Source organism: Nicotiana tabacum, chromosome 17 (assembly GCF_000715075.1).
Source record: "Nicotiana tabacum cultivar K326 chromosome 17, ASM71507v2, whole genome shotgun sequence".
Taxonomy (NCBI): domain Eukaryota; kingdom Viridiplantae; phylum Streptophyta; class Magnoliopsida; order Solanales; family Solanaceae; genus Nicotiana; species Nicotiana tabacum.
The window spans coordinates 131,123,324-131,146,808 of NC_134096.1; the positions used below are offsets into that span (position 1 = coordinate 131,123,324).

The window sequence follows — 23,485 nt, forward strand, 5'->3', positions numbered from 1 at the left end:
CATCGGGGAACTCCTGAACTACAGGCACTGAATCAATAGCCGGAGTCTCTGCAGTAGTATCCCGAACATAGGCTAGATAAGCCAAGCAACCTTTCTCAACTATGTGTTGAGCCTTTATAAAAGAAATAACTCGATTAAATGAACTAACAGGCGAACCCTTCCACTCCAGCTTAGGCAATGCTGGAATAGCCAAGGTAATAGTCTTGGCATGATAATCTAGAATAGCATGATACGGAGATAACCAGTCCATGCCCAGAATAATTTCAAAATCGGTCATCTCAAGCAATAGGAGATTTGCTCTAGTTTCATAACCACAGAATGTAATAATACACGACCGGTAGATCCGGTTCACAACAACAGAATCACCCACAGGACTGGACACATAAACAGGAGTACGCAAGGACTCACGAGAAACACCCAGGAATGGAGAAAATAGATATGACACATATGAATACGTAGATCCTGGATCAAATAATACTGAGGCATTTTTGCCACAAACAGAAATAATACCTGTAATCACAGCATCTGAGGCCTCTGCATCTGGTCTAGCCGGAAAAGCATAGAACCGAGCTGGAGCGCCAACTGTCTGGCCTCCGCCTGGCTGACCTCCACCTCTAGGATGGCCCTACCCACCTGTCCTCCACCTCTGGGTGGTCGGACTACTGGTGGAGAAACTGGTCCGGTAAGCATAGGCTGCTGACCCTGCTGTACTGGTCTACCTCGAAGCCTGGGACAAAACCTTCGCATGTGACTAGGATCCCCGCACTCGTAACAACTCTTATGTGCGATGGGCTGCTGACTAAGTGTCTGGCCCTGGGGACCTGAATACCCACTGGGAGGACCCTGAATAGTTGGTGGGCGGTAAGAACTCTCTGGTATAGCACTGAAATAAGGCTGTACTAGAGCACCTCGAGGAGGTGGTGGTGCTGGATATGGGGGTCTGCTGGACTGTCCCCTCACGAACTGACCTCTGCCCCCGGACGGAGCACCTCTGAACTCTCTAGAGTACCTGAACCGCTTATCTCTCATAATCTGCTCTCGGCTCCGCTGACGTACACCCTCAATCCTCCGGGCTATCTCCACAACTCGCTCATAAGAAGTACCCATCTCAACCTCTCGAGCCATAGTGGCCTGAATACCAGTATGTAAACCGGCTACAAACCTTCGCACTCTCTCCGCCTCAGTAGGGAGTATCATTAGTGCATGGCGAGATAATTCAGAAAACCTCGCCTCATAATTAGTCACTGACATCTGACCCTGCTGGAGCTGCTCAAACTGAAACCGCAACTCTTCCCTCTGGGAGGGTGGAATTTACTTGTCCAAGAAGATACGGGTGAACTTGTCCCAAGTCATAAGAGGAGAATCTGCTGGTCTGCCAAGAGCATAAGACTGCAACCATCTACGAGCATAAGACTGCCACCGATAAACTGCGGCCCGTTGTCGCATGCAATCTCTTTTGGTATTCTAAACCTGCAAATTATATTTTCCCACAGGAAGTCGACTACTTCGCGTTCTCTGATCTTCTGATAAGGACCTGTTTCCACCCATTTAGAAAAATAGTCAGTCAAAATTAAAAGAAACCTTACCTTTCTAGGAGCTGGCGGTAATGGTCCGACTAAGTCCATTCCCCATTTCATGAACGACCATGGGGACACAACTGAATGTAGGGGTTCTGCCGGTTGATGTACTAGTGTTGTGTAGCGTTAGCACTTATCACATTTTCGTACAAAATTTTTGGCATCGTGTTCCATACGGAGCCAGTAATATCCTTCCCAAACTAATGTCAACACCAAAGAATCTGCACCCGAGTGGTTGCCACATATCCCTTCATGGACTTCTCTCATGACATAGTTAGCTTCTGATGCTTCTAAGCACCGGGCTAACGGGCCTCGAAAGGATTTTATGTACAATTGGCCTTTCTTGAAGCTATATCGTGCAGCTTTGGTGTGTAACGCTCTTGATGCCTTGGGGTCTTCGGGAAAATTTAAATGCTCGAGATAATCGTTTATTTCGTTTCTCCAATCCCAGACCAAACTAGTCGAATTCACCTTATAGTAACCATTCGTGTTCAAAACCGAGTTCATTAGTTGTACTACTGTCCCTGATTCTGATCCCTGGATTTCTGTCGATAAGCCCAAATTTGCTAATGCATCTGCTTCCGCGTTATCTTCCTGTCACGACCCAATTTCACCTGTAGGTCGTGATGGCGCCCAACACTACAGCTAGGCAAGCCAACTAATAAATTAAGCATACATTGATAAAATTTAAAACCAAGAAAATATAAACCCAAACTCTACCAATGTGTGTGTGCCAAGACCTGGTGTCACAAGTGCATGAGCATCTAGTAGTTTATACAAAACTCCAAATATTGTCTGAAATGAAATAGATAGGATATAAATATAAGAAGAGACACTGGTATCTGCAGAACAGCTCGGAAAGGCAGCTCACCACTATGCCTCAGGATGACGTGGGTATGTGATGATAGGTCCTCCACTAGTACCTGTCTCAGATCCTGCACAAAAAGTGCAGCAAGTGTGGTATGAGTACGTAAACAATGTGTACCCAGTAAGTATCAAGCCTAATCTCGAAGTGGTAGAGACGAGATGGCCGACTTTGACACTCACTATGGGTCAATAATAATTGAAATTAAATTAGGATATTCAAATCAGCATGATTTACAAAATTTTCAAATAATTTATTTAATCAGCGAAAATAATCAAATTTCTTCAAATGTAACAATTCTCAATATATTAATTAAATTCCATCAATTCAAATGAATTCAAATTTATCAATTAAATCTCATTTACAGGAGTAACAATTAATTCCTAAACAAGCAAGAATAATAATTCATTAAATTCCAAGAATTTTCCATTTTATTACTTAACTTCACAATCTGAAATAAATTATTAGAGTATCGTGTAATTATTATTATTAAGCACGATTTCTGCCGAGGACGTACGGCCCGATCCAGAGTGTCGTGTACACTGCCGTGGGACGTGCGGCGCGATCCATAGATGCATCTATCATGCCGAGGCATTCGGCCCGCTCCACAAGAAAGGAGGACATTTTCTTATGTGCCTCCGGAAGAAGAGTATATTCATTATAAGATGAATTTGGGAGGAGAACAATTTTTTTTAACAATTAATTTATTTAAACAGACAATCAAACCTATGAGATTTTCATCCTTTAATATCTTTATCTAACAATTCACAATATATTCATATAGATATCAATTAATATAAATATATCAAAGAATACAATTTACACAAGTAAGGCATGCTTTGAGTCTTAAACTACCCAGACTTTAGCATTAATAGTAGCTACGTACGGACTCTCGTCACCACGTGCATACGTAGCCCCCCACAATTAGCAATAATTATTTAATTTTAATCACCTATGAGGTAATTTCCCCCTCACAAGATTAGACAAGAGACTTATCTCGTCTTGCTCCAATTTAATCCACAATAAGGCCTTTTCCACGATTATCCAACTCCGTCTAGCTCGAATCTAGCCAAAATAATTCGATACAATCACTAAATATTATAGGAATCAAGTCTATAAGAAAAATACTACATTTTTAAGAAAAGATCCCGAAATTAATTAAAAATTCGCTCGCGGGGCTCATATCTCGGAATCCGGCGAAAGTTACGAAATGCGACAACCCATTCAATTATGAGTCCAACCATACCAGTTTCACTCAAATCCGACTCCGAATCGATACCGAAATCTCAAAATTTCGTTTCTAAGAGATTTCTAGATTTTTTCCAAATTTCAATCTCAAAACACTAATTTATGGTGAAAACAATGATATACTTGTATATGTAGACCAAATCCGAGTTAGAATCACTTACCCCAATATTTTTCCCTTGAAAATCTGCCAAAAGTCGTCTTTGCTCAAGCTCAAGTTCGTCAAAAATGGCAAATGGACGAATCCCCTCTTTTTATAAAACTGCCGAGCAGCCTTCGGAACTGGTCCTCGATCGCGGCATCGAACATGTGCCCTCGATCAGGGCACCGAGGTTGTACCTTCGATCAGGGCATCGAGCTTGGGTCTCGATCCTAGTCCTCCAGTCATACCTTCGATCATGCCATCGAGCCTTGCCTTCGATCGCCGCTTCGATCAGGGTATCGAGGTTAGGCCTTCGATCATAGCCTCAATCATGGTATCGAGCTTGAACCTTCGATTGTGACAATCTTGGGTCTCGATCCTGGCCCTCGAGCTAGACCTTCGATCATGGCCCTCGAGTTTGGACCTTCGATCATGGCCCTCGAGTTGGACCTTCGATCATGGATTCGATACACTAGCTCGAGCATGTACCTCGTTAACCATGGGCTCGATACCTGGGCTCGATATCTAGGCTCGATCATAGCCTAGAATGTCCAACATAAGCGAAAAATTTGCAGCAGCTTTTTAACTCAAAGTTTTTATCCGTTAACCATCCGAAACTCACCCGAGGCCCTCGGGACCTCAACCAAATATACCAACAACTCCTAAAACATCATACGAACTTATTCGAACCTCTAAATTACATCAAACAACGCTAAAACCATGAATCATACCCCAATTCAAGCTTAGAGTTTTCAACTTCTACATTCAATACCGGAACCTATCAAATCAACTCCGATTGACCTCAAATTTTACACACAAGTCATAAATTACATAACGGAGCTATGAAAATTTTCGGAACTGGATTCCGACTCCGGTATCAAAAAGTCAACTCCCCGGTCAAACTTTCAAACTTTAAATTCCTATTTTAGCCATTTCAAGCCTAATTTCACTACAGACTTCCAAAAAGAATTCCGATCACGCTCCTAAGTCCAAAATCACCATACGGAGCTGTTGGAATCATCAAAATTCTATTCCGGGGTCGTTTTCTCTAAATGTTGACCGAAGTCAAACTTAGCACTTTAAGGCCAACCTAAGGAACCAAGTGTTCCGGTTTCACCTCAAACACTTCCAAATTCCGAACCAACTATCCCCGCAAGTCATAAATCATTACAAGCACCTACGAAAAGTTTATTTTAGGGAACGGGGTTCTAAAAATTAAAATGACCGGTTGGGTCATTACACTTCCCTCGGGACATGAGTAATTGACCACTCGCGGAATCGTGCCAATAAAGCCTAAACCTTTACCACATATTGTTGCATACGTTCCTCTTTGGTGTCAAAAATTTTGTAAACCTGATTTACTACCAACTGCGAATCACATTTGATTTCGATGACTTCGAAATCAATTCCCCGGGCCAATTCGAGCCCTGCAATTAAAGCTTTGTACTATGCTTCATTGTTAGTTAAAGGAATCGTTCTGATGTCTTGCCTTAGGGTTTCCCCCGAAGGCGTGATCAAGACTATTCCGATCCCAGACTCTTTTACATTTGAAGCTTCATTCGTAAATAAGGTCCAAACTCCCTATGTCGATTCTGACACCATTATTGCCTCCTTGGTTGCCAGAGACAATAGTCCCAGGCTAAAATTGACCATAAAGTTAGCCACGACTTGTGACTTAATTACAGTCCTCGGTTTATACTCTATATCGAACACGTTCATTTCGATGGCCCGTTTGGCCAATCTACCTGAGAGCTCGGGTTTATGGAGGATATTCCTCAAAGGAAAAGTAGTCACCACAGCTTTCGGGTGGCATTGGAAGTAGGTCCTCACCTTCCGAGCAGTGACTACGAGAGCTAAGGCCAGCTTTTCCAGATGTGGGTAGCGAGTTTATGCTCCCGTTAAAAATTTGCTAACGTAATAAGTGAGAAATTGCATACCTTCATCCTCTCGGACTAAAACTGCACTTACCGCAACTTCTGAAACCGCCAGGTAGACTAGCAATATTTCACCTTCTTTTAATTTTTGAGAGCAACGGAGGTCTTGACAAATATTTCTTCAACTCCTTCAAGGCTTGCTGACACTCCGGGGTCCATTCAAAATTATTTTTCTTTTTGAGTAGTGCGAAGAAGCGATGGCATTTTTCCGATGATTGGAAAATGAACCTGCTCAAAGCTGCCAATCTCCCTGTGAGCCTCTGGACTTCCTTTACGTTAGACAATTGATCCGGGATGTCCTCTATGGCCTTGATTTTGTCTGTATTTACCTCAATTCCCATTTGTGAGACTAGGAATCCTAAGAACTTACCCGAACTTACCCTGAACGCACACTTCTCGGGGTTAAGCTTCATATTATGCTCCCTCAGGATGTCAAATGTTTCTTGCAAATGCTTCAGGTGGTCACCTGCATTCAAAGACTTAACGAGCATATCGTCTATATATACTTCCATAGTCTTTCATAATTGTTTTTTGAACATCTTATTCACGAGTCGTTGATAAGTAGGTCTGGCATTTTTTTAACCCGAAGGGCATTACATTGTAACAATATGTACCAAAATCCGTTATAAACGAAGTCTTTTCCTGGTCTTCTGGGTTCATCTTGATTTGATTGTACCTAGAATAAGCATTGAGGAAACTCATTAACTCGTGCCCCAGTCGTGGCATTAATCATTTGATCGATATTCGGTAATGGGAATGAGTTTTTCGGGCACGCCTTATTAAGATCCTTATAATCTATGCACACGCAAAATTTATTATTTTTCTTAGGAACTACTACTACATTGGTTAGCCAGTACAGATATCTTCCCTCTCGGATTAAACCAATCTTAAGTAAACGGGTTACCTCTTCTTCGACGAATTTATTCCTTGCTTCAGCAACAGGGCGCTTCTTTTGCCTTACCGGAGGTATGTTGGGATCCAAGCTTAACTTGTGCATGGCTATATCCATCGGGATTCCTGGCATATCCTCGTGCGACCATGCAAAACAATCAGCATTAATTTTAAGGAATTCAACAAAAACAGATCTGAGCTCCTAGTGTAGTCTTGTTCCCAAATGGAATTTCCTTTCTACGAATTCTTCGAACAATGCAACTTGCTCTAGTTCTTCTGTTGTGGACTTCGTCTCGTTCATCTCTTCTGGTACTTGAAAACACCTTGGTACATGGTATTATTTTGACTCTTCTATCCCCGGGCTAACTTCCTCTAGTTCGGGGGCAGGTGTCGGTTCCAGTAATTGCTATGCCGCACATTTATTTCCTTTGCTATTGGAGACCGAAATTGCATTCATCTCTCTTGTTGCCGGTTGATCACCCCTTATCCGTTTAATCCCTTCGGGTGTCAGAAACTTTAACAATTGGTGATATGTTGAAGGCACGACTTTCATCTCGTGCAGCCATGGTCTTCCCAAGATGATATTATACCTCATGTCTCCATCTACCACTTCGAAGAGAGTTGTCTTCATTACTCCCTCAACGTTCGTGAGCAGCAAAATTTCTCCCCGGGTTGTCACGCTTGCGAGGTTTAACCCGACGAGGAGTTTGGTTGCTAGGATAATGCTTCCGGTGAGTTTAGCTTGTTCCAGTACTCTCTATTGTATGATATTAGCTGAACTTCCTAGATCCACTAAAACACGTTTAATTTTAAAATCTAACACATTTAAAGAAATTACTAGAGCGTCATTGTGCAGTAGCAGTAATCCATCTGCATCTTCGTCCATAAATGTGATATCGTCTTCCCGTAGCCTCTTACTATGAGTTATCGATACTTTTGTCTTCTTCGTTGCCGAAAAGGTGACCCCATTAATCTCATTCCCTCTGAAGATCATGTTGATCATTTGGCGTAGGGGTTCTTCTCCTGCTTTCGTGGTTTTCACGTCGCCCATGTTCCGACCATAATTTTGTTTAGCTCTGTCACTCAAGAATTCTCTGAGGTGACCATTCTTTAACAGTGCCGCCACTTCTTCCCAGAAGTGTCGGCAGTCTCCAGTCCGGTGGCCGTTAGTGCCATGGTATTCACACCATAAATTGGAATCCCTCTGGATGGGATCATATCTTATAGGTCTCGGGAATTGTGCATCTTTGATATTTCCCATGCCTGACACCAACCCCACTATACTGACGTTGAAGTTATACTTTGATAACTTTGGGTAAGAATAATCTCATGACCTCGAGATTTCTTTATCCTGCAACGATCTGTTGTTCAATGGTGAACTTGTCTACTGTCTGGAAGCTCCTGCCACGACCTTCTGTCCGCTCGTAAGGGCAAAAACCGGCCCCTTGAAGTCCGTTTATCCGTGTCAATATCATCTTTTATTTTTTCTTTGTTCTTCTCCCGTCCTTTGCTCGATGATGAAAAGCCAACCTGATCGTCTTTGATCCTTATTTTCGATTTGTACCCGTTGTGGACATCCGCCCAAGTCGTCGCTTGAAACTCGAGTAGACTTTCCTTCAACTTTCGGGAAGCGTCCGAACTTCTCGGATTTAAACCTTTGGTGAACACTTTAGTTGCCCATTCATCCGAGACTGCTGGTAGTAACATCCTTTCCTTCTAAAACCGGGTAACGAACTCTCGTAATAACTCGGATTCTCCCTGCGCGATCCTGAATATGTCGGCCTTTCGGGCTTGTACCTTTCTACCTCGACATGGGCCTTAATGAAAGAATCTGTGAGCATCTCAAAGGAATCTATGGAATGCTCGGGTAATAATGAATACCACATTAAAGCTCCCCTCGTGAGAGTCTCACCAAATTTCTTTAGCAACACAGACTCAATTTTGTGAGGAGCCAAATCATTTCCTTTCACCGTTGTTGTGTAGGGGGTAATGTGCTCCTGTGGATCTGAAGTTACATCATACTTTGGCACTTCGGGCATTTTGAACCGCTTTGGGATTAATTCCAGGGCCGCACTCGGCTTGTACGGTAACTGAATATATTTCTTCGAGTTCGGGCCTTTCAATACTGGTAGCGCATCCGGGATTTGATCCATGCGGTTTACTTCCTTCATGAACCGCAAAAGTTCATCCTTGAATGGATCGTTACCGTTGTTGAGGCCGGATCTACTCCCCTCGGCCTCGTCGGAGCCAACTTCACTCCTGGGAGTGTTGTTGTCGACTCTCTGTGTCCCTTGGTTTGCGGGAACATCAGGAGGAACTGGATCTCGCCTATTTGCATTATTTGAGGCACCCGATAGCGCCTGCTTCAGTTCCGTCATAACATGATCCTGCCGCGTGAGATAGCCTGGAATGATTGCTTGTTGCTCTTGCAAGATTCTTACTGCATCCGCTACATGCTCCTCATCAGCATCATCAGGAGTTGCCTCCCGAACCTGTCGAGGGTACCGCCTATCATGTACCGGTGTGGCGTCGTTCCCCTTATTGCGAGTGTCACTAATTGAATCCTCGAAATGAGGTTGTTCCCCTTGAATTTCAGGGTTGCGTGTGCCATTAACAGTGTTATATACCATTTTTGTGATTTTTTGCTAAGACAAAGTAATCAAAACACGTTAGTAAAAAAGACAAGGATCAATTTAATTGTACGACTGTCTAGGCCCCACGATGGGCACCAAACTGTTTACCCGTAAAACGGTACAGTTGAATTTATTCGTGATTTCTAGACAAGTGAATTAATTTGATCCAAAAAGTAACGAAATAACTGATGAAATATAAACTACTCAGCCTTAAAATGTAGATGAAATGACAGAGCTGACGAGTCCGGGAACAGTATTTTCGGGCACGATAATGATGAGATCAAAGAGCGAGAAAGCAAAATTGTATTAAAATTTTGTATATAATGTATTGTAAGTTAGCCAGAAAATTCATTTCCCTTACAATGATAGCTTATTATTTATAGCTACGAAGAAGGTACTAGGGTCATGCCCTTCTTTAATGTCAATTATGAGAAGCATTAATAAAGACGTAACGGTGAATATAATTGTCAAATTCTCTGTAACGGGTCGTTGCTCTTAAATGCTGTGAAATATTCCTCATTGAATACTACCAGGCGCAGAGTATTCAATGCCTTCACGAACATTACCTTTTCCGGTGACACACGGGATATCTGCGTCCGGTTTTTCGTCCTCACGGCTTAGGTTCCATGTGCCCCCTTCTTGGGTGGCCACGTGCCATAACATATTTTACCTAATATAAATAGTTTAGTCGAAAGTTACACTTTTTGGTCAAACAACGATCATGTTTTGTTAGAGAACTTTTGCACAATTCTATAATTCGTTGATTATGTTAAGTTAATTAATGATGCTTTTTATTCTGTTGTCTTTATTATTCAGCAATCACTAAGAGGTACTCACCTATGATGCATGTAGAGTTGTTGACCATCATATATATACAACATCAAAGTTCAAAGTAGGGTGCTTATCGGGCGGATCAGACGGATAATTATACTTAACGGTTCGGCTTATCGGTTATCGGATTATAAATGTAGTAATCTGTTAGCCATCCAATAAGATAACGGGCAGATTGGTATCGGATTAATAATTATCGGGCGGTTAACGGGCAGTTTATCGGCTAAACTAAATAGAATATCAAAAACATGTTGTAGAGAAACTATTAGCCAAGTCAAAAATCACAAAGGTGGCAACTAAAATGAGATCTTGTAGTTATAGTGGAGGAACGAAACGACGACTTAGTGTTGCTATAGCCCTTATTGGAGATCCAAAGTTGGTTATTTTGGATGAACCAGTAGGTAGTGGTAATTGGAATTCTTACTTTTATGCTAAAAATAATTTATGCTCAACATTTTCTTTTCCTGATACCTTTATAGACTACTGGTATGGAATCGATAACACGATGCGAAAAAAGGGCGTGCCATTATCTTGACAATCCATTCAATAGAAGAAGCTGATATCTTAAGCGACCGCATACCTATCATGGCAAAGGGAATCAGAAAAACCTTACCTGAAGTTGAAGGATTCTGCTTTTCTAAGCTCTGGTCGAGAGAAAAGCCAAGCCCAAAAGCTTCAGCCTTCAAGAGAGAGACCAGACTGACGAGTAACGAGTGATGAGCATATTCAGATTGAGAGAAATTTTGATTAGGGATTTAGGACTTAGGAGAGATGAGTGAATAGTGATGACTGGTCGAATTCTCAGTTCTTACCCTCTGGCTGCAGACTTCAATTGAGAACTAGAAATTAGGGATTTAACAATTTAGGGTTTCAATAGTACTTTATATATATAGGGGTAAAAGTGTAGATATAAAAATTCTTAATGGGTTAACGGTTTATCCGATAACAAAATTCAGTAATCCGCCCCCAAACCGTTAAGCCGTTAATTATAAAATCTCATTCTGTTCACCATCCATTACCCCGATAATCTGATACCAATAAGTCAATAAGCCATCGGTTCGGTTCGGTTAACGGTTTCGGTTCGATTTTGAACAGCCCTAGTTCAAAGATCATAATAGTATGGGTGAAAATTATTTACATCCCCCAAGTTTACTTTAAAAATCAAACTCCTCCTCCAAGTTTACTTTTAAAATCAAACTCATCCTCCAACTTTGAACGATTCATAAAACATACTAGTACTATTTTTCGGTCTTCAAAACATAAGCTAAAAGATGCCTTTTTGAAAAGAAAAAAAAAAACAAATAAGAAAAAATAGACTTTAAAAAAAGGATTGTTTTATTATTTTTTTTTTGGGTGAAATTTTAGGTATGCCAAAATACATTTGGTAGGAAATGAAGATGTTTTTACGATCTTATACTTTTAATTTTTTTTATTTTTACTGTTTACTTAATTGGTTATAGTTTAAAATATGGTTATGACAAGCTTGAGTTTTTTTTTTTTAACTTGCTGACGTGACAAGATGTATCAATTTTCGATGCCTAAAATTTGACGTTCCATGCATTGAGTTGTATATAAGAAATTAACACATAGTTGAGGATTTTAATGATGGAAAAAACAATTTTGCCATTGCTAATACAATATGTAAAGTTCAATGACTTTAATAAAATAAAATAATAGGTAGAAGCGTACCAGTAGTCACTTTTAAGCTTATTATTTAAAATATATTCATAATTTATAATGTATTTAAAGATTAACCAATTTATTCAAACTTTATAACTAAGTATCATGAATTTTTGTATCCAAAAATTTTGAGCTACTAATTCGAAATTCAAGACTTGTATCCTAATTTTTTGAGCTGCTAATTTGAAATTCAAGACTAACTGTCCTGAATTTCTAAACTGCTAATTTGAAATTCAGGACATAAGATTTGGATTTCTAGACAGAATTTTCGAACTTTAGTACACGATATCCTGAAATTTGAACTTTTGAAATTTAAACTTTAGGACGTCGTGTCCCGAAGTTAAATGAATTGGCTAATATTTAAATACAATATAAAGTATAGATATATTTTAAATACCATATTTAAAAGTGGCTACATGGTATCATTTCCCCGATAAATTTTGAGATGAACTAATATAATGAAGAAAAGAAAGAAGCTACCCGGCCCAATAACCAGAGGCCCGCCCAACTCATTCCTAACGCTCTTTGCTCAATTCTTAAAAACCATTTTCTGAGATCTGAATCCAAACAATACTAGCAAAGAAGAAGAATAAAGAGTTTTGTTTGAGAAGAAAAAAAGGACATTTGAGAAATGGCAGCCGCAGGACCAGACCCGTTGTTCGGATTGAGGAACAACTTCTACATAGGTGCATACCAAGCCGCAATTAACAACAGTGATGTTCCAAATCTTTCCCAGGACGACGCCGTTGAAAGAGACACTCTTGTTTACCGATCTTATATAGCCCTAGGGAGTTACCAGGTTTTGATTATTTGGGATTTGATTTGAGTTGTTCTGTGATTGTAAATTCTTTTTGTATTTACCAGATAGTTTCTTTTTTTCTTTTTCTCATTGCAGCTTGTGATCAATGAGATCGATGCATCAGCTCCTACTCCACTTCAGGCTGTCAAATTGCTTGCTTTGTACCTTGCTAGCCCTGATAATAAGGTGAACATTTTTATTCCATTTTTCCCCTTTTTACTCCAGTGATCTTTTGATTTAATGCTAGCACTGCGTCATGTTATCCGTAATTTTGAAGGTGTCCATGTATTGTCAAGGTTAACACATAGATCTGACTGAAAATTGAGCCCCAACTAAGAAGGTTTTTTTTGGGGAGGGGGGGGGGGATACAGGAGTGGTTTTCCAATTGTTAATTGTGTTTGTCCCTTACATAATTTAATGCCTAGTGGTAAAATTTAGCGATCCAATTTATTATCCTTCTCTTTTACCATCTTTCAGCTAGTTTCATCTCCAAAAATTGAGCGTAAGGTGTGACTCCAATGTTATTGTTACATATATGTTCTTTGAATCCCTTTTAATTTAATAAACTAACTAGTTTGTCTGTGTTTCTTAAAAGTACGAGATACCCCTGATTAATGGCATATTATGTAACATATAGTGTTTTGCCTTTTGTGAATTCATGTCCCGTTCCATAAACTTGAGGGATTTATGCTGGGCATGATTGGTACAACTGCAATTTAGGAATTTCAGTTCAAGTGACAGTACGGGACCCTTTTTACGGATACACATGGAGAGGAGTTGAGATTATTTCTCTCTCCTGTATGATCCCTGATTAAATAAAATGAATCATTTATTTGTAATTATCTGGAAGTTTTTGGAAAATGATTTATTATAATCTTCAATTTTCCTCTTTGCAGAAGTGTTATTCCCTATTTGTTATAGGCTAGAGAAGGGTAATAAGTAATAACTTTCTTCTTTATTTTGTAGGAAACAGCAATTTCTGGTCTTCATGAATTATTAGGAGATCCAGCCATAGGAAGCAACCCTATATTAAGGCTTATTGCTGGGATTGTGTTCACGCATGAGCAGGATTACAATGAAGCTCTGAAGCACACAAATGCTGGTGGAACAATGGAATTGTGAGTTGCTACTTTTATTTTGTTGTATGATTACTTAGAAGATCACTATGCTAAAATGTAGAAAACGTTGAGAAATTTGCTTTGTGATGGATTAATTGCTTTATTTTCTGTGACTATTGGCACTGTACTAATTATACTATGGTGCTTCATGCTTATGTGCGTCTAAATACAGTTCTATTCTTTAAATGACTTACTATTTTTCCTTAGCAAAGGACAAGTGCTATTCAAAAATTCTGTGTCAGGAACTCTGTGAGCTCTCATTCTGAGACAAAAGGCATGTGTATGTGAGATGTGATAGAGACAATGGTCGTCTACCAGAAAGTTAAAGAAAGGATATAATAACATAACTTTTTTTCCCGGGAAAGTATAACTAGAATTCACTAATTATCTTAGTGCAGTCATTTGCAAGTATGAGTTTATGCTGGATCACCTGGCGGCTAATCAATCACAGAATCTTCGTTGTTCAACTCTAAACCCTCCCCCCAATCCTCCATTTCTCAAGTGGCTCTTTCCAATTTTTTTGTTTGATTATCTACTTCTATTTGTGCACTATTGTACACCATGTTTGGCTTTTCATTTATTGTTTTTACCAATCACGATTTTGTATTGATTGGAATTTCATCATTTTGAAGTTTGTGGACAGTGATCACATCCTGGAGAGGTTTGGCTAAAAAAATGTAGACTAAGACATCTCCGTACCTCATCATGGTTGAATTTGAATTAAGCTAGATTAAGAAGCTTCCTTTCAAACTGAGTTTATCGTTCCGTTCCTGCTTTACCTGGTTATAGTTTCTAGATGTACCTTGCCAGGCTTTTAAGTTATAGAACTGGAAATGTTGTAGTGTTAACGTTTTTGTGTTTCTGCTTTAACGGATTTCTTTTCCGACCATCTACTTTGATGATTGACTGATTGAGTTTATGTATGAGAGTATCTTTCATTTCCCTTACTAAAAGTGTTTATGCAGGCATGCTTTGAACGTCCAGATACTCATTAAGATGCATAGGTCAGATTATGCAGAGAAACAGTTGAGAATCATGCAGCAAGTTGAAGAAGATCATACACTAACTCAACTTGCGAATGCATGGTTAAACTTGGCAGTGGTACATAACAATTCCAATTGTTGGTTGGTTCAAAGACTATTATTCAAGAATATTCATAAATAAATTTTATTTTCAGGGTGGTTCAAAGATACAAGAAGCATATCTTATTTTCCAAGACTTCTCTGAGAAGTATCAGATGACTAGCTTAATCCTAAATGGAAAGGCTGTTTGTTGCATGCACATGGGTAACTTTGATGAAGCTGAGACGCTGTTGCTTGAAGCCTTAAACAAGGTCATTTGAGATTATCATTGTCTTCTATTATTATCAATTAAGCTTTTTATTACTTTTAAAAGAATCAAATTCTGTTGATTGTACTGAATGCTTTTGGTAATTATTCACTAGGCAAAATCTTTCTCAGAACACGTTATCTTGGCATTTGCAGTTTTTTTTGTCTTCTTTTTATATGCCCACAGTTTTTATGAAAATATTTAAGAATGTGCTCCTCCACTCCTATATCACTTGGAAGCTTATTGATTTATGCAGGACGCAAAGGATCCAGAAACACTGGCTAATCTGATTGTCTGCAGTCTTCACCTTGGAAAGCCATCCGCCCGTTATCTCAAGTATGATGATTAATATTGTTATCATTATGTTTAACTTTCTTATAAAAGAATTACATGTTATAATTTGCCAGATTAAGTCATATCGTTGATTCGCAGCTTTGGAAGTATCTTTGGTTCATAAAAGTTTATGTTAATCTAGGCTGTTCAGCGTCTTATAGTTCCTTGTTTAGCTTTAGTGAAATTCAGGAGGATCTCCCTATTTATACTGAGTGTCAATTTGTTTTGATGGTAGCAAGAAAGGATAACTAATGGACTGGTTTATGTGACTTGGTTTTTGCAGCCAGCTGAAATTATCGCACCCAGACCACACACTTGTCAAGCGTGCGGCATCTGCTGAAGAAAGTTTTGATAGAGCAGTCCAAACTGTCGCTTGAAGAATGGACTTATGTTAATGTTGTTTCAGTTATGGTCCATTCTGCTACTGATGTGGCTTTGTTTTCCTACTAAAGCAGTACACCATGTTGAAGCTTTCTTTTTGGTTATTCTCACTGGACAATTTAAAGATTTGCATGTCAATATAAAAATTTTACCGGCAATTTTTTTTTATAAAAACTACTCCGTCCATGAATTGCACTTTGATAATTATAGTTTGATCTGGCGGGATGCAACTGTTTGTCATTTTTTTTTAATATAGCTCTAGTTCTTGTTATCGCCCTGCTGCTGCGCGTGGGAGGTAAGAAAAACCTGGGAAAATTGAGAAGAATTAATGAGCTTACTAGAGTAAGTTCCTACTGTAGTATAATATTTAGGTTAAATTATCTACAATAGTGATACCACCACAATTAAATTGGTTGTTTTTTATTGTTATGTAATTATTATTTAATGATAAAATTTGAGTAATAGTCAAAGCAAAGAAGTACTATTTAAAATAACAAAACAATGGATAAACTAGCTGTGAGTTGCCTAGGATGCATTAGAAATGAAAATACGCTAAAGAAGTTTGTATTAACAGAGTTGTTCTTCATATATAGTATCTCCTACTAAACCAAATGGTTCCTCATGGTCAGTTGCTTTTTAGGTATGATTAAAAATATGAATTTAGCTGGACAATGTTTAAGATGCTATTTCAAACTTTCAAGACAATTAACTTGAAGATATGCATACATGGATATATTTATTATTCTAATCATGGTTAAGACTCTAGTTTAGTTAATCAAATCTAAACAATTAATATTAAACTGAAGCATGTGTCACCTATATATCTAAGTAAGAACTCAAGAAAATTTAGCAGCTAAATTATTATTTTTCTTTTCAAATATCCTAAATTTCTAAAAAAAAATTATTCCAAAGGCAAATTAGAGAAAAGATAAAGAAGGGAAAGCAAACTTCCATTGGATTCGCTATTTGAAATGAAATCTATAAAGACATCAAATCTACTACTACATAGATTTATTTTTACAGATGCAAATCGTAAGTGTATCCCCAGAAATTCAAATCAGATTTGAAATATATAGCATGTACATGATTTCAAAAGCTTCTTTTCAAAATGTAGGTAAAATAAATGATGATATCTAGTTGTGTGATACCAAATCTCAGGTGTAACTCCTCTTCTGGGGTTATCATTAATGTACTTTGTCAAATATGGCTAATGAGAAAACATTGTTGCTTATTTATTTCTAATATAAATATGAGATACTAGGCATACTTGTTTGTGTACTATCGAGGTAAAGTATTCAAGTTTTCATTTTGGGCAAAAAGAAAGGTACTACCATTGACTGACTAGTTTTTCACTTTTGTATATGAATTTCATACTTCTTTCTCTTGTTTTTCCAAAGTCATCGTTCGTATTTCATGCATGTTAATTAGCAGGAGAATGAAAATTTGTAGCCATTTCTCTAAATAATAAAGAACATAAGATCATGGTCAACTTGAAAGAATACGAGTCTTGTTTTAAGAAGGTTAGCTATGTGCCATAATGGATGTTGATAGTGTCATGACATTTGCATATGTAACATGGTAATAAATTGTCACACCAACAAAGTGGTAACTTTTTTTCATTTGGAAAATAAACAATGGTGAGCTACACCATATATTGTTCGGACTCTCCGAATATGTCGATGGGTGTGTGTCGGAACCTCCAAACATAGTGTATTTTGGAGGATCCGATACGGATGCGACAACTGTTTTGGAGAGTCCGCAACATAGGCTATAAGAATAGATTGATTTCAATTATTGAAGTTCTCAATTCAGTTTACTAATTTGATAGTAATATTTTTGTGATTTTTTAAGTGTTAAGATCAGGAAAAATGTCATCATGCTATGATATCAATGTGTCTTCTTCGAATAAGAACCTCAACGTTGGGAAAAAACTCAAAGCGCTTATAGTAGATGATGATCGTGTAGTTCGAATGGTACACAAAGGACTTCTAAAGAAATTTGGAGTGGAAACTCATGAGGCAAAAAATGGCCAAGAAGCTGTTCTTGCTCATCGCGCTGGTGCATGCTTTGATCTGATTTTAATGGACTTAGATATGCCAGTGATGAACGGTCGCCAGGTATGCATTTGTTAAATTCTTTTCTATTAATCGCCATTTGAAGGCAAGCCTTAGAGCAACGGTAAAGTTGTTTCCGGGTGACTTATATGTCACGGGTTCGAGCTATGGAATCAGCCGTTGATACTTGCATCAAAGCAGGCTATACACATCACATCCTCTTGAAGTGCGGTCTTTCGCCAAACCCTATGTGACTGGGCTGCCATTTGTCCTAATTGTCATTTGTTTTTAGTTTGGACATTGAACTTTATCCTAATTTATGTAAAAAAAAAAAGCATTTTAAAAAGTTTTTTATTATGTAGGCAACTCAAGAACTTCGAGATATGGATGTGGTAAGCTTGATTGTGGGAGTGACTTCTACTGGAGAAGCAGAGAAGGAATCATTTGTGAATGCTGGTCTTGATTATTATTATCAGAAGCCTCTTACTGTTGATGTTGTTCGCCTTCTTGTGGAGAAATTTAAAGACGATGCTTAGACCTATCAAAAGCAAAATTCGATATATATATATATATATATATATATATATATATATATATATATATATAATTCGTGAGTCCTTCTTGACAGTATTTTCTTGTTATGAATTTTAAAGTATGTGTAGCATACTTAGAAATATTAATAAACTTGTCTTGGTAACAGTCGACTCTTTCTTTTTCCAAATTGAAGCACTGAACAATGAGACAAAATAAACATAACATATAGTCAAAGTGTATCCTCATTTAGTTATTGTTCTTTACTCTTTTTCACTTGTTATTGTATCTGAGTACAATTTTTCTGCATTTTCTACTAGTGTATTCTATCAGATTCATTTCTTCTCGTCTTTTATCTGATTTAGTTTTCAGCTTAATGTAAATTTACTGTACTGCCTTGATCTAAAGAATTTCCGATATGTTCGATTTGGCTTGAATTTGCTTGTCTTGTCACACAAACAAAATATGAATTAGTTACATTCTTTAAGACCAGTTTATTTTAGGGGTTAACACCTTAATTAGTCTACAAAAACACAAGTCATAGCTGCACGAGAATTGTCTTCGGTTGAACAGAATTTGTCTCACGTCCTAATCAGGGGCGGCTGAAGGGGAGGCTAGTAAAGCCTTTGCTTTAGGCCCTCTAAATTTTGGGGCCCCATATTTTAAGTTAGATTTACTATCTTATTTTCGCTTAGACGATATTGAAGTTTATAGAAAAAAGAAAAAAAGTACAAAATTCTTATAAAAAGTAGAAAGAAAGACTATCTATTTTTTAACAGTAAAAATATGTTAGAACTGTGAATAAAACTACTCAAATCTTCATAATGGTAAATAACGTTTTTTACAATAATATTCAAGATAACTAATTGTAAATACGTGACTAACATCTTATTAACGTGAATTTTCTTATCAATATGGATATTAATATTATATTTTATAAGATAACTACACTACAAACAAAAAAGAAAGAAAAAAAAAAAGAAACCATTGTAATATTAATATTATATTTTGCAAGATAACTACATTATAGAAGGGGAAAAAAAAGCCACTTATTGAAATTTGGCTTTAGGCCACGAGTTTTATTGAGACGTTTTTGCTTTCTACTTTGATCCTAAACGCACAAATCGATCACATGAAGTTAGGAAGTAACATACTTCAACAAATATCAAATAAAAAACTGACCTCTTTAATGACATATTCGAAGCAATCTTTAGCTTTACGAAGTCCTCCCGCCTAATTTCAAGCAGCAATTACCACGAGTGATATATGCTTCGAGCAATTTCTCATCCAACTTAAGCTATTAAGAAAATACATGGTTAAAATGTAAAAAAGAAAATGACAAAGCCATGAAATTAAGGTATAAATCACAGCTTGTTTAAGTTGATTTTCAGCCTCCGAATTATAATTGGGGGAAGATACCTCCAATAAAAATCTTTTGAAGTAATGATAAAATGCTTTTGTTTTATTTGATTACATTTTCTCCGTCTAATTCAAAATATAAAATTATTCACACATATATAAATTGAACTTTATTTTCTCAAATATACATTAATCAAATTTCAATTTAAACATTTACCTGTTTGAATTTGATCAAGTTTATAGAGAAGTCCTTTTAGCTTTTCTCGTTGTTAACTTATCAAGTTGTTCATCCCGGTCTCTTGTGAAATTAGTATTCCGATGTTGATGGATCGATATTTGAAGTGCAAATACGTTAGAATCACTCATTTAGTAGTGAAAAAAATAGAGAAGACTTCCCAAGAAAAATATAGAGTATGTATAGATAAAGGACTAACTTTCAAAAGAATAATCTCTAACAAACACTTAATGGGAAGTAAGAAAAAGAGAAGGAAAAACTTTTGGGGCCTGATTATAATTAATGAGCATATTCTTCCATCTCTTGCTCACTAATATCAGTTTCCTCTTCAGACGACATGGACTTCTTTCAAATAACCTAAAGCCAGAAATAAATTGGATAAAAATACGTTAACATACCATTTGGTTGAAGTCTCAATGACAAAAGGATTCATAGCATAAGGCAACTAAGTAAAAATTGCACGGCCCTTATTTAACTTGTATCCACTTTTTAAAATTATTTTATTAACTTGTTTTTCTTGTAACAATGATTTTATATGGTGTTTGTAAACATATTTTGATGTAGTTTATGATATTTTACAATGGTGAGCTGTTGTGGCGTTTTATTTTTTATTATTACTTAGGGTTGCTTCTTCTTTTTTTTTAATTGCAAAATGGTTCGTTAGATTTATTATTGTTTTGACAAATTGATGATTGTGGTTTGTTTTTGATGATATTTGAAAGTTATGTTTCAAATTTGAGCTCATTTGGAGTAGATTTAGAAATTAAATCGTATATTTGATTGTTAAAATTCGAAGAACAAAATTTTGTTTCTAGCAATTTGCACTTCAGGCATATTTGGCCTTAAGTGCATGAAAACGTTAGTTGCACTTCAGACCTTTTGGCCTTAAGTACATCTGAAGTGTAATTTTTTACTTTAAACTTATCGGCCTTAAGTGTAGGAAAATGTTTGTTGCACTTTACACATTTTGGCCTTAAGTGCATCTGAAGTGCAATTTTTGACTTCACACTTATTGGTCTTAAGTATGAACACTTGAATAGATGATGGAAATACTGTATCTATTATTGAATGCCTCAATGAGTTTAAATACAAGTTACAGTGACCATCTTTCTAGAATTTTATGTAAACCAAATAACTGACGAATCCTATCTAAATCAAAGGAATAACTCTGAATACCTAACTATAATATCATCTAATCTAGAAGATAAATGCAATCTAATCTAAAGAGATAAATACTAAAAATAAACTGATAATTACTAGTAACCAGGATTGTTGATCCAATATTAAGTGCATGAAATTATTGGTTGCACTTGAGATCTATTTGGCCTTAAGTGAATCTGAAGTGTAATTTTTTCACTTTAGACTATTTGTTTTTAAACTTTAGACCCGATAAGTCTGAAGTTGATCGTAAAGTGGGTAGGCTTGCAAATTTTTTGCAAAATGGGTATAAATTAAATTGTGACCCCAAAACCGGATATAGATACAAAAGCCCGGGTAACTAAAGCAAAGGCCTTCGGCCTCAAAATTATGAAGGCCCCAGTTTTTACTAGTAATGAATTAATTTTCTTTAAACATTGGTTACTTTTGATGAAGAAATACAACATTTTTATTTTAAAAAAAAGAAAAGAAGATTTTTTTTAATGATGATTCTGACAGTACACAAGATTTTGATAAACGGTGTTGACAAGCAGTGTAAAAATTTGAAAAAATAAAATTATTATTATGAAAAGCGGTATCATTTCTTTATATTTATACCTAATATTTTTATTTTGTATACTATCTATATATATATATATATATATATATATATATATATATATATTTAATAAAAATTTCGGTGAAGCGGTGCTTGCCGGAAGGTGTATCCGCCGATGGCCAAGACTCGGCTTATGAGATTTTACTAGGTTGTTGATTCTGACAGTTGGGTATTACTTTCGGGAACAAGAATAGTCTTTAATTTTGAATCGGAAAATAGGCCTTCTGGTGCAATGGAACAGAGAGCACTATCAATTTGATTGCAGAGCAAAAAAACTGGACTATATTGAATTTTAAATTTAATCACGGCGAACAGTGGTCAGAAAATGTGAATGCTGTATGTCTTTTTTGTATCTTCCGAAAATTTTACACTACTATTGAAGTAGCTCATCCTCGATCATCATATGATGTTATGACTTTTGTTTTTCTGTTAATACCTTTGATTCGCAAACACGAGAATTGTCGTCCTTCAAATGTTAACACAACTAATTGTGCACTATTTTTGGGGTTGAGTAGATCTAAAGAAAAATCTCGTATAGTCATAACCTGCATTTTTGCACTGAAAGCAAAGGTACAGATGTTGCAGAACATAATAGAATCAAGATTGAGACATTAGGAGTGTAACATAAACAGAAAAGATACAAACATAAGAAATGCAACACTTAATGTTCTTCTACTTGTGCTCTTCTGATGTGACTTCTTCTGCTTTATGTAAATCTACTGCATTGCCTTGATTCAAAGAACACCTTCCTTTTGACCTGGGCTTGAATTTGCTTATTCTGTCACATAAACAAATACTGTGAATTAGTCACATTCTTTACAACTTCAGTTTAATTTAGGGGCTAACACCTTAATTAGTTTACAAAGACACAAGTCATAGCTGCACGAGAATTGTCCTCAATTGAACAAAAGTTGTCTAACGTTCTAATGCAAGAAGTGTTTGCTGGAGATGACGCAGACGCAACTCCTGTAGAAACTACAACCGCTATTTTGGGAGAGTAAATGTAAAGACAGATCTCGTATAGCTATGACTTGTGTTTTTGAACTGAAATCAAGGTACAAAATGCAGTAACATCATAATTGACTCTAGCAGTGTAACATAAACAGACTAAGTTATAAACATAACACATGCAACACTTAAACTTTCTACTGGTACTAGATGCCATAGAGTGATGTTAGCAAACTAGGCACCAACAACAACAACAACTCAGTATAATTCTACTAGTGGGGTCTGGGGAGGGTAGCGTGTACGCAGACCTTACCCCTTCCCACTAGTGGGGTCTGGGGAGGGTAGTGTGTACGCAGACCTTACCCCTACCCTGGGGTAGAGTGGCTGTTTTCGATAGACCCTCGGCTCCCTCCCTTCAAGAACTCTCCATCTTGTTTTTGGGGTGACTCGAACTCACAACCTCTTGGTTGGAAGTGAAGGGTGCTCACCACTAAAGCAACTCACAACACAAAATTGCTTTAACATGAGTTAGGATTTGAGACTGCATTAAGTTGCCTCACAAGGCTAGGATTTATAGGCCTCAATTTTACAATAAAATAACAAACTCAGCTTCAGTGACATATGCAGTGACATTATCATATGCGTGTACACCCAAAGTAGGGATAAGATCTGCGTACAATTTACCCTTCCTAGACTCTACCTATAAGACCACTGAGTATGTTGTTGTTGTATTAGCATATGCTGTCACAAGATCTACATATACTGTGATACTCTTTATTCATACGCTAGGAATTCTGTTTTTATCTTTATTTATTAATCTTTTGAGTCTTTAAGATGGTGCTTT

The 23,485-nt window shown here is 37.2% G+C and overlaps 2 protein-coding genes and 1 long non-coding RNA gene across 3 annotated transcripts; 2 read left to right on the forward strand and 1 right to left on the reverse strand.

The window, feature by feature from the left end:
• Positions 1-12,349: 12,349 nt before the first annotated feature.
• LOC107803985 (coatomer subunit epsilon-1) lies at positions 12,350-15,916 on the forward strand. Its single transcript, XM_016627788.2, has 7 exons — positions 12,350-12,597; positions 12,694-12,783; positions 13,564-13,715; positions 14,681-14,816; positions 14,893-15,048; positions 15,301-15,380; positions 15,661-15,916. The coding sequence occupies exons 1-7, from the start codon at positions 12,430-12,432 to the stop codon at positions 15,752-15,754; spliced, it is 876 nt and encodes a 291-aa protein (XP_016483274.1). The 5' UTR covers positions 12,350-12,429; the 3' UTR covers positions 15,755-15,916.
• A 1,710-nt stretch (positions 15,917-17,626) lies between these two features.
• LOC107803981 (two-component response regulator 24-like) lies at positions 17,627-18,348 on the forward strand. Its single transcript, XM_016627783.1, has 2 exons — positions 17,627-17,875; positions 18,175-18,348. Exons 1-2 carry the CDS (start codon positions 17,627-17,629, stop codon positions 18,346-18,348), a joined length of 423 nt encoding a protein of 140 aa, XP_016483269.1.
• Positions 18,349-22,211: 3,863 nt separating this feature from the next.
• Positions 22,212-23,178, reverse strand: LOC107803982 (uncharacterized). Its single transcript, XR_012701009.1, has 2 exons — positions 22,955-23,178; positions 22,212-22,471 (listed from the first exon to the last, which is right to left on the reverse strand). It is a non-coding gene; the product is annotated as an uncharacterized LOC107803982 (long non-coding RNA).
• Positions 23,179-23,485: the final 307 nt, after the last annotated feature.